This window comes from Macrobrachium nipponense, chromosome 41, assembly GCF_015104395.2.
Source record: "Macrobrachium nipponense isolate FS-2020 chromosome 41, ASM1510439v2, whole genome shotgun sequence".
In the NCBI taxonomy this organism is placed as follows: Eukaryota; Metazoa; Arthropoda; class Malacostraca; order Decapoda; family Palaemonidae; genus Macrobrachium; species Macrobrachium nipponense.
Window position 1 is genome coordinate 5,130,541 of NC_061102.1, and position 11,682 is coordinate 5,142,222.

General features: G+C 42.8%; 1 protein-coding gene across 2 annotated transcripts in view; it reads right to left on the reverse strand.

Moving 5' to 3' along the window:
* The window catches only part of LOC135212451 (uncharacterized), a 39,167-nt gene extending 27,944 nt beyond the window's left edge, over positions 1–11,223 (reverse strand). For both annotated transcript variants that reach the window (XR_010313909.1, XM_064245849.1), the window contains exons 1-5: positions 11,085–11,223; positions 10,595–10,912; positions 7,553–7,786; positions 7,026–7,316; positions 5,958–6,206 (exon numbers count right to left, since the gene is read on the reverse strand). Coding sequence is in view for 1 of the 2 variants with exons in the window: in XM_064245849.1 (XP_064101919.1) it covers positions 5,958–6,206; positions 7,026–7,316; positions 7,553–7,786; positions 10,595–10,844 (1,024 nt within the window). In the remaining variant the exon portion in view is untranslated. The remainder of the gene's footprint in view (positions 1–5,957; positions 6,207–7,025; positions 7,317–7,552; positions 7,787–10,594; positions 10,913–11,084) is intronic.
* Positions 11,224–11,682: the final 459 nt, after the last annotated feature.

An 11,682-nucleotide genomic window follows, 5' to 3' on the forward strand; every position in this document is an offset into this window, starting at 1 on the left:
GGTACTGGAACAAGCTAGTAGGACGAAGTAATAATTGATCTGGAACAACCGAACTAAGTCCACAGCGTAGCTCGTAACGGTCTTGGACGCTTCGACAGCTACCGACTGACTGCGTTCAGTTGTGTGAAGCGAGCTGTCCAAGCATCCGAGCATAGTCATGTGACCCTCACCTTTAAAGGGGTATGCCGAGAGACCATACAAATCGTCTATTTGGTGACACCGATGCCAGAAGGCGAGATGATGATTCTCTCAAGGCATGTGCCCAACAGGCGAAAGTCAATTGCCTTCTAGAGACCGAGGTCCCTGATGGCAAGACAGAAGTTCTCATAGTAGTTGAATCTCAGCTAAGGAGAACAACACTATGTGCCGTTGAAGACAAAGGTGGAAGGTGAATGCAGACCTACGTCTTCATGGCCAAATTGAGAGAAGTAATTCTCAAGATTCTGAACCTGTGCTTTACAAAGGACTGAAAACGCTAAACTGCCATTTCATTGCTGTTCGGTGAGAAGTCGTAGTTGCAATGAAAGCGGAGCGCTTTTCAGTAATGAAAACACAGGAATGTACTGCCTGAAGAACCGCTTCTCATGGGCTGAATCATCATCATCTTTCAGGTTATCCAGGGAGGACATATATATACTTGGAAGTAGAGCTGGCAGGGCGGGGAACAGGCGATGTCTTCCGTTATACATCTACAATTTGGGGTGCGCAATGAACAATTCCACACCTACGAATATGAGATATATTTAGAAGACAAACTCAGATGTCTAAAGAAATCATTCCGCATTATCGCAGCGGGAGACTAGGCTACAGACTTCTGTTACCGTGCGGTAAACAGAAAGATGATAGAGTCTATTGAGATATCTCTGTCAGAAAATTCTTGCAATGTCCAAGGCGATGCAGTAGAGATGGTCATTCACGTATGTGAGAATCCCAGCCAACCAGAGACCTAAGTCTGTGATTGCTGGGCAGAGATACGGTTCGGTAGTCAATCATTGTAGAGGAGAGAGACATAAACCGACCGTGCTATCTCGGAGAACCAGCTGGTACTGGGCTGCAGCAGGCAGCCCAATACACCGCTAGCTCTCGCTTACTCGTCCTCCTGAGTTGCCAGGTAATCCATTGCAAGAAGGAATGCGTTCGGCTAGAACCATCGAGCGCAAAAAAATACGCTCGAGCATTTGCATTTAAACGAAACGGATTTCAATGAATACAAACGCTGAGGAGGTGTTGTAACAATACCATAAGTATCTCAAAATCGAAACTGGTAACTCCTGGGGGGTTGCAGACAGTCCCGAGTTGTAGTTCAGTTAAGAAGATACTATTCGTCTCGGTCACAATCCGTAGAGTTAACTACGGTATGCGCCTACAGCTCGGACAATTCAACTGATTAACAGAATCATGTCGCGAGGGCAATATACGTAGTATATTTGTAGGTTCCTGTACATAGACCTCCATCCTAAATTCTTTTCCATTCAAGGAACGAGAGTGAAGGGGAAGTTTTCCCCCGAAGGTGATAACATGATACCGAAGACGTTAGTTCAAGCCAAACTGGATGTTCCCACCCGTTCTTCTCTATCCCGTGAGATATTCTTCCTTCAGCAGCAGTGCTTCTCTCGAACGCTAGAAATTCCAGGAATTCGAGCATTCGGTGAGATTCCCGATTATCATAGTAACAATTATCTGGGATTCTCGTCTAGTCCACTCTGGACCATGGTTTCGCCCAAGTGTTTACAGATCGTAGAAAACCAGAACACTCGGAGAGTACTAGAAATTCCGAAGAATTCTAAGCACTCGGCGAAACCCCCACCGAATTAGTCAGATGATCATCGGGTGGTGGTCCTCCCGATTCCCGTAGAAATCGAGGATGGGGCAAGATCCTTCCTCAACGATGGGGACTTACGTCCGGTAGGACCCGAAGGTCCCCTCAGGAACGCAGTCCCCAATGTGGAAGCCTATGGAGAACGCTCTCAAGGATCCTTCCCCTTTCCTTCAAAGCCATAGGGAGAGAGGGAATGGGGGAGGAAGATTGGATACTCAATCGCCTTCCCAGCGGAACTAGCAGTTGGAGAAGCGAGTACGAGCAGCCATCACTGTGCGGTGATGGCCGCTCAGAGTCTAGGAAAACGTTACCATCAGGAGAAAACGTTTTCCCGAGGAGGGTTACAAACTCGTACTATAGGCTAAGCATCTGCCGCCACCGTGACCGTCGTCTGGGTGGGTCTGAGTGAGCACCTGACAGGAGAGAGCCGATACCATCTTCCGACGCGTCCCAGTCCTCGTCGAGGCCGAAACCTCTCAAGAGGACCGAAGGGGGAGCGCACCCTGTTCTTTTGAGTGCGTGGTCTAGATGGACCATCACGTGAACAGCGGTGATGGTCCCTCCGAGAGTATGGGAAGCGTCATTCGTCCTCGCCAGCCCCCCACGATCTCCTCCAACCACTTGAGCGAGGATCTGTTGGTCGAAAGACCGAACCAGGCTCGTGGCCGGATTGTAAGAAGTGCATTCTTCATGGTCACTTCTGTTCACCTCGTTCCTCCCGGTGTAGCCTGAGGAGGTTGAAGGGACAGGTGAGGGAGACCTGATGCTCCTATCCTGCCTACTAGCAGAACTAGTAGGCTGGGAGGACTGCAGGGGATCGCCAACCAACAGTGGCGATCGAGTTGCGGAGAAACGCTGGACCAAGGAACGGAGCGTCGGTCTCTATGTCAGGGGAGCTGTAACGAGAGCTCCTCCCCTGCCTACCAGCAGAACCGGTAGGCTGGGAGGACTGTAGGCGATCATCAACCACCAGCAGAACCGGTAGGCTGGGAGGACTGTAGGCGATCATCAACCAGGGTGATGGTTGAGCTGCTGGTCTGGACCAGCGGTCTTCCTGCTCTTCAGGAGATCTACTGGCAATCGAGCTGCAGGCCTGGTCGCGTGGCTTTCCTGGGGAGAGCGGCTACACCGAGAGCAGCGGCGACGGTCCCGAGCGTCAGAGGAGCTGCTGTTGGTTCCCCTATCAATCCAGTCCCGGTGGGAGCAGCGGTCAGGGGACCGGCAGAGTCCACTGTCGCAGTGTGAGCGCGCCCCTCACGATCACTCCTGATCGCCTTGCCCTTCCCGGTGTAACCCGAGGAAGTTGAAGGGATAGGAGAGGAAGGCCTGACGCTCCCCAACCCCTCCCACCAGCAGGACTGGTGTGCTTGGGGGGCTGCAAGCAATCGCCAACCCGCAGTGGCGATCGAGATGCAGGCCTGGTCGCGCAGCTCTCCTGGGGAGAGTGGCTGGACCGAGAACAACGGCCCCGGTCCCGTGCGTCAGAGGAGCTGCTGCTGGTCTCCCTACCCGTCCGGTCGGTGGTCAGGAGACCTGCAGAGACCACTGTCGCGGTCGAACCGCTGGAACCAGCCGGGGCTGGTTCCTGCGATCAAGGGGACCTCTTCCCAGCCTCAGCCCGTGGCCGGTCTGAGACTGTCACAGCAACCCTGGTAGCCTGCGGTTCGCTACGAGAGCAATCACTGGCCTGGCGAGAGTCACCTGAGCAACTCTCGCCAGCCTTCTGTTCCGTGCCTCGGTCCTGGCGTCGAGCAAACTCGGACGCCTGAGCCTTGGCTGCACGGTCGCCCGCAGGAGACCATACACTCGGTACCTCTCGCGAACGAGGGGCCGAGCCTAAACCTGGTGTAGAGGTAGGACCTTTAGCACCAGGCGAGGAAGTACCGGTGTTAGCCGGTACGCCTCTGGTCCCCATCTTCTTCTTCCCTGCTGGAAGGAGAGATGGGCCCCGCTTCCGAAGGAGCAGGAGGACCAGCGGAAGAACTTCCCGTCCCACCGGAGCGAGATGGGCCCTTAGAAGTTCCCGAGGGAGACTTCTTAGGGTGGGAGGAGGCAGCCTTCTTCTTCTTCTGCTTGGAAGCCTTAGAAGTCGAAGGGGAAGAGGAGGCAGCAGGCAATGAAGAAGACGACGACGACACCTTCCTCTTCTTCTATTTCATCAGCTCCCTCAGGACAGACGTCAGGTCCTCCATCCAGGATGGACCCGGGGCTATTGCCGAAGCAACAGGGCCCGGCTGCACCTGTCCGGAAGGACCTGCGACTGGGGCAGCGACACCACGGGCTGCATCGACGTCGGCACGAACTGGCTCAGGCAAGGCAGGCACAACAGGAGTGGCAGGTACGGCAGGAGACGGGGCAGCAGCCAGCGACATCCTGGGTACCGGCGGCAGGTCCAGGGGCGAACTCTTCAGGCGCCGAAATTCAGGGGCTGGCAGGGCAAAGAACCCGGAGGGGGAGGCACGCCCCTCCTCGGTACGGCAGCGATCGGGGTCTGTACAGCGGCCGTAGGAGTCACCGACATCACATGTTGTGTGTAGACCAGGTGGGGAGGGGCAGCATACCCTGGGGTCGAGACGGTGGTGGTGGTAGCGGTCACCGTTCCATGGGTGGCAGGAACAGCACCCGCCAGGAGATGCATCAGCCCCTGAATGCTCGGTGTGCCCTGGAGACCCAGCGAGAACCATACCTGGCCGAGGTCGTTGCCCGCAGCAGGAGCACCTGAGGAAGCAAAAAAAAAACCAGCGGGTTAGTAGTAGGGTTTCCCCTCGCACGGGGGCGGAACCCCCTCCCCCAAAGGGGAAGGAGCCATACGCGAGAGCTGGGATGGCGGCAGGAAGGAAGACGACGTGTCTGTGACCAAGGGCGTCGCTGGAGAACCCTCCAAAAGACTCCCTGGCAGGCTTACGTTGCTTCCTTCTACCCTCGTAGAGCACCCACTGCTCCTCCGACCAATTATTACACACAACACAGGGCTCGGCCCGAGAGCATTCGCGCCCTCGGCACCGAGCACATAATTCATGAGGATCAACCTCTGGAAAAGAGCAGAAAGCCCCACACTTACGGCCCTCCACACCAGGGCAAACTCTGCCGCTGATGGGGGGCGTGGGGACGTCTCCAGCTCACGAGAATGCGTAATAATCAAATAATAATAAAATACAAAGCACACATACTTACAGTATTTTATCAAACACACACAAAGCAAACCAAGTTTGAAGATACAAAGCGTACAACGAAAGCGGGCAGAGAGCGAACAACACGTCTGTTTCGGTCGGCGGCCGAAACCAAAGTGGTTCTTCACCTCCCAGTCGCGCGTGCGCGCACTGTCGGACAAGCAGTTAACTACCGAACTCCCTTGTTCGAAGCTTACGACCATTCCAGCTGCCGCTAGTTACCTTCCTATTGTAAAAGACCTACCAAACTTGAAAACTTAAATCAAATTGTATGAGAGATTAAACACCAATCGGAAGAATTTCATTTAACAGTTATTCATAGATTACAATTCATAGCTGAACTACTTCAAAATCATCCACTATTGGAACAGAAATCAAAACTATCATGGTATGAGTTAGAAATGGGATGACTTTAACTACAAGGAAAATTTTCTTCAAATATATTGACTATCTGATAAATAAAATTATAATCAAATTTTCATTTACAGATTTTATTAACATTCCACACACCTTCCAATTTAAGAAAAATCAGACACTGGGTAAAATCTGATCTAATTACTAAAGCATTTCTTGGTTAGAATCAGAAAGTAAGTCGCCTCTTATTTAGTATTCATCACAAGTACTTTACAGATTATTGTTTCAAGATTAAATCTTATGCACCGGCACTTTAAACCTGCTAAACTAAAAGCAAATGGAACAGAAACACATCAAATTCCTGCTTCTGTTAAATCTCAAAAATCCCCTTCATCATTCCAGCATCCACTTACATGTAGCATGGCTCCAAAATTTAGCTTAAATTCTAATCCAATTTACTGCGATTCTCAATATTTCTATCAAGATAAATTCTTAGCAGAAAGGCTTTAGGAATGTGCAATTGGAACTTATTTCTTAACTCTTAAGTATGCTGTGTTTTCTACTTAGTGCAATTATCTCTTCCATCAAATGGAGATCGTTTATTCCCCTCTTACCTTTCACAATGGTCTTTGCAACTGCATCTGTACCATTACTTATGACAGCAAGGTACTCAGATTTCTCATTGTCTGCGATGATGAAAAAGTATTCACATGACGAAGATTCACAACTGTGATCAAGTAAATACCTATCATTATCAAGGTCAGATTTTATCCTGATTGATGCTAAGAAAGTTTCATTTTCTCCTTGTGTCCAGTCAGCAATAACAGCATCCTCTGTTAGATACCAGGTATCTAAAGGTACATCTGAAATTGAACAATTCTATTACTCTTCTAGTGAAGCATTTTAACTCAAAACATAAGTCATAAAAACGCAATTAAAAATGCGTATACAAGCACCATAAGGAGCGAAAAACTTCACAACCATTATTTTAGCTTAAGAAATAGTAACCTAAATTATGGTGCTCAATCTTAACTATGATTAGTAACTTTTAACCTAGTCAAGATTTTCTGGTCCCTTGAAAACCCAATGCACTTTCAAGACTGGATTAATGTCTACATTTGGAAACGTCTCAGAACCTGTGAATGTGCAGCACTTAAATGTTTCGTGGTAGCCTAACCCTTTAAAAAAAAGAAAGAAAAAAAACTGGCATCCTACTGCTTTCCTTAAACATATTGCTCTAGAAAGTCATGAAGTGGAATTAGCTCCCTGAATATAAACAAACCTTCCCAAAAAGTAAGGGGACAATTAATGAAAAATGTTTAAGTACCTTATAATACAAAAAAAAAATTTTTGGGCCACATATGACATTACCCATAAATCAGACCAGTAATCTCATGTTATTAATGTGCCATAAAATTTGAAACAAAATGTAAATACTATACTTTTTCCTGACAGAAAATGATGTTATACATAGTAGATATATTTTGCCTTTTCAAATATATCATTTGAAAAAGAAAGGACATTGTTTCTTATTTTCTAATGTAATACTGTAGTACATCAAGTTACAAGCATTCAACTTCAAAATAATATCAAATTTGGCATTACAGTATATCATGAGAGCAACAAGAACTTGGCAGCTAAGTCATAGCTGAGTGTATTCTTCCAAACAGGAGTTTACTTACTTTCAAAGACATGTGATTTTGATTCCAGTAAAGTTTTGTTGCTTGCTATGGAAACAATGATGAAATCTACCAATGCTGATTCATCCGGTAATGTAACATTCAGCGAACATCCTCCAACAACATTCTCCTCACAGACAAAGGTTTGGTCCTTCGACATCATGTGACCATCCATATTCAACGCCAAGACTTCAAATCTAGCATTTGTGTTGTAATTCAAATTGGAAGTTGCGGTGTACCTCAAGGTAAGATTTGAATTGTCAATAAGGAGGAGTCCGGGGTCTTCTTCAAGATCTGAAATGTATTAACTTTAGTGAGGTTTCGCTTCTTTGTGTTAAAGCATAAAAATAACTCAATAAAAATCTGTACATGATATGTATATGACTTATTTCTTTGATCAGTATCTTAGTGCACATACAGAATATCTACATAAATCATCCAATATATATACCAATAAATAAATATATCAAAGCAAAATGTATTTATAAGTTTAATGCACATGTAAAATTTCAAGATTCCAAGAAGTCTACCTGAAGGAGTTAAAGGCGTTTGGTCTTCACACTGCTCGAGGGTGCCTCCAATTGGTGCTGTATTATTTATTTCTTTGCAAATGTTAACATCTTCATCTCTTTTATTTACTTCCATGTAACATGGATTACTGGAGACGCAAGTTTCATTTCCAACAGTTATATCTTCATCACCATAAGCAAGTCCTCTTACGACGTAGCTTTCATTACTGACCCAGTAAAGTTCAAATTTATAACCTGTAAGATTATCAGTAATGTATTCCTTACCTCAATATGTACTACAGAAAAATTGTTTTCATTTGCATTTCAAAATAAAACTACAGAAAAATTGTTCTCATTTGCATTTAAGTAATCCTTTCATTATAGAGACCTATTGCTCATGATAATTCTCGCAAACTGGTTTAACATTAATTTCATCATAAAAATGTCACAAAACCCTACTGCAACACTTAGGATGTCGCCTAATGTGTTGCATGACTTCTTCAACCTCTTCAGGGAGGAAGATAGACCACCATAAGAAGAAGTTCTGTTATTCCATTACATCTCCTTGTCATTAAGCTCTCCTCCACCACCACACCTTCCCTTCCCCCTTTTGGGAGGAGGGATAGAACAACGTCTAAGACCTTTCACAATACGTAAGTCCTTTGGATTTCTCACAAGTGCTCTTCCTTTCCACAGGGAGGCAGAGGCTCTTGATCACCTGCAGGAGGTCCTTTTAGCCTCCGGCAGGACGGGGATGAATTACCCTACGGGTCACCACAAAGGAGTCTGCCTGTCCTGCTTGCTAGGAAGGTGCCTGACCTCAGGACACAGCAGCCAGTGTTTCCACTTTCAAGGAAATTTCCTTGTTTCAAGGAAATCTGGAGGTCACAAGGAAGGAATCAAGGAAATGCAAAATTCAAGGAAATGTCAAGGAAATCGAGGTATTTCAAGGTAATTTCAAGGAAATTTTACTTAGGATATCATAGATATATATATATATATATATATATATATATATATATATATATATATATATATATATATATATTTTTTTGTTTTTTTTTACCGACAAAGTATGAAACTAGGTTTTGTATAGAATTCCTTAGCATTATAATATAATTCCAATACGTCAGCACTCAGCCTCTGTGTAAACCATATTCTATCTTTTGATCTTTGTTTTTGCCCGGCCGTGGGTGACCGTACGCTATACATGTTTCAGTCATGTTGGTGACTCACAATACGTGTTATTGTGACGGTGACGAAAATTACGAAATTGTGCGCAACACTTCTGTTTAGTTCAGAGTAAGCCACCGGTTGAAGTCCAGCGCCAGGCTTGTCCATTATACTGTGTGTCGGCATATGTGTTAAAGCAACTACAAAATGGCATCAAAATATCCAAGCAGTGACTGTGATAGTGAATATGATACAGACAAAGAAAAGAAAGATCTTCCTAGTGCGAAGAGAAGCAAAAATTTGAACAAAAGTTTGTAGATACATGGCTGACAAACCCACAGTTTAAAACATGGCTAGTAAAAAAGACTGTGACAGGAAAAGATGTGCCTTTTTGTGGTGTTTGTAATATAAAGATAACGTGTTCTAAATCGGCTATTTCTCGTCATGGTGAAAGCAAGGCTCATCAAGAGTCTCAGAAAAAAAGTATTGGATTAGAAAATCTCAACCCAGTGTCAGCTCGTTTCTAGGTCCATCTAAAGAAGCTGCTGCAAAAATGGAAATAAAGATTTGTAGTTTCATTGCAGAAAATAACTTGCCCATAAGCTTATGTGAAAAGTGTATCCCATTCCTGCGAAGTGTGTTTCCAACAGATAATGTCCTAAAGAAAATTACACTTGGTAAACAGAAAGCTACTAATACCGTGACAGCACTCAGATGTGTCTGGGACGCTGTCCCCCTCCTTTGTGCATCCTCACCTTAAAACTGGTGTTACTGAGTAGTATATAGGAAAAACATTGAAGATAAAGGTATGTACAGAAGAATGCACTTACAACGTTGTAAGCGTGTGCTTCTCATATAAGATTTGAAGAGCAGAGATAGTTTCTTGGCAGACTTGAAAGATGATGATGTTTAGTTCCCATACACCTTCAATTAACTGTACTGTGTGTGTGTGTGTGAAAAAGGTTTGTGCAAGCTTGACACTTTTAATTTCTATGATAATGTGTACAAGTTCTGGTAGTAAAAGATGCAAACAGATCTACATATTGCAATAATGTAAACAATAATGTAATACTATAGTGTACGTACTTGTAACTAGGGTGTGTCCTACTGTATTTACTTTTGTTTACATTTTCTAGAATGCACACAATGTTGACTGTGATTATTTTGCCCGTGAGTAAGTCACTTTTTCATAGCATTTACTTATTACTGATTTGTAAATATTTCAGTGCAGTTAATAAGCCAATAGTAAGTTTACTATACAATATAGTACACATATGGTATGCATTTATGGCCTACTAAACTTTATTTAGTTAAGCAGTACAGTACGTATTTACATTTCTATCTTTCTAACCTATTCTAGTCAATTGCGGGTTTGAATGGATGGCTGCAAAACCCCATTTGCTCACTGATGAAAAATACTTAGAATTAATTCCAGGGACAATCGTAAATATGCATTGCCTTCCCATCAATACAGATATTTTCTGCATTCATACATATTTACGTAGTACCACTATACTTGTTTACAGCTACAAAATTAATCAAGTGCAATGGATCTCATACAATTTCATAACATCAATAAATGCAAACAGGAAATGGTTTAATTATTACTTTTTATGAAAATAGCAGTTTCTCAAAAACTATAAGCTATTAAGAATTTTAATAAGATCATTTCATAGATAGCGAAACACTTACGTAATATAATTCATTAAGTTATCAAAGACTACAAAAAGTTCAAAGATGCAGCCTTTAAAATCAGTGAATCTTACAAGACTTGTTAGAGGCTAAAACTTACAAATGAATTACCCTTAATCAAATAAAGTCACAAAGTCTGATATTACATACTATGTTAAAGTATGTATAGCCTTTTTTAGTAAAAACAATCATTCTTACCTGTAAAAGTTACATAAGCCACTCCACATCTATCGGGGACATTTGAAAAAGTACCACTATCATATTCAACCAGATAGAATTTCCTTTCACTGTCAAAGGTTCCAGATACTTCGTCTGAGTTGAACAAATATCCCTCTGAAAAGGTACTGACAGACCCGTCGTAAAATTGATTTTCAACCAATCCATCACCTCGAGTGTTTACTTCTATCAGTTTAACTGCTGGCAGCCCATCGATCTTGTTTTGAACCATAAATGTCAAATTATACTGTTCTCCTTGTGTTTTTGATATTCTAGTAACGCTTGATTGTTCAGGTGGTTCTGAAAAAATACAAATTTAAATCAACACATCAAGAATTGAGATCACAAAGAAAAACATGTGTATATCACAATAAAGTTACAAAGAAAAATTTGTATTTAGCAAAGTCCCAACCTACTAGAAAGGCACATGGAACATAAATAGATAAATATACAACATCAAAATAATACCAACCTCCCTGTATGGTTTTCCAATTGCATTCTTCCCATTCTGTACAACAACAATGTGTTCATCTTTCTCTGTTACATTGATAAAAAGTGACTCACACCTGTCTTCCGCAAGACAAGTACGGTTCAAATTATGCTCAAAACCATCAAGATCTGACTTTGTCTTAATGAAAACTTCAAATGTTTCTTCTGGAAGAGATTTCCAGCTTGCTATGACAGCATCATCTGTCATTTGCTTAACATCAACCGGGAAAACTGGAAAAATGGAAATTATTTTGTTACTTGTGGCTGTGAAAAAATATGCAAAAAATATATACAGTATGAAATCTATATATATATATATATATATATATATATATATATAGTATGTATATATATAACATATATATATATAGGATATATATATATAATATATATATATATATATATATATACATATATATATATATATATATATATATATATATATTATAATCGTTTTTCATTTACTTAATTTTGTAACAAATTATCCACATTTTCATAATAAAATTTATATTTTGATACTTAGGTACCTACTGTAATATCATAACTGGTGTTACTTATAATACACACGTTTTAACAGCTAC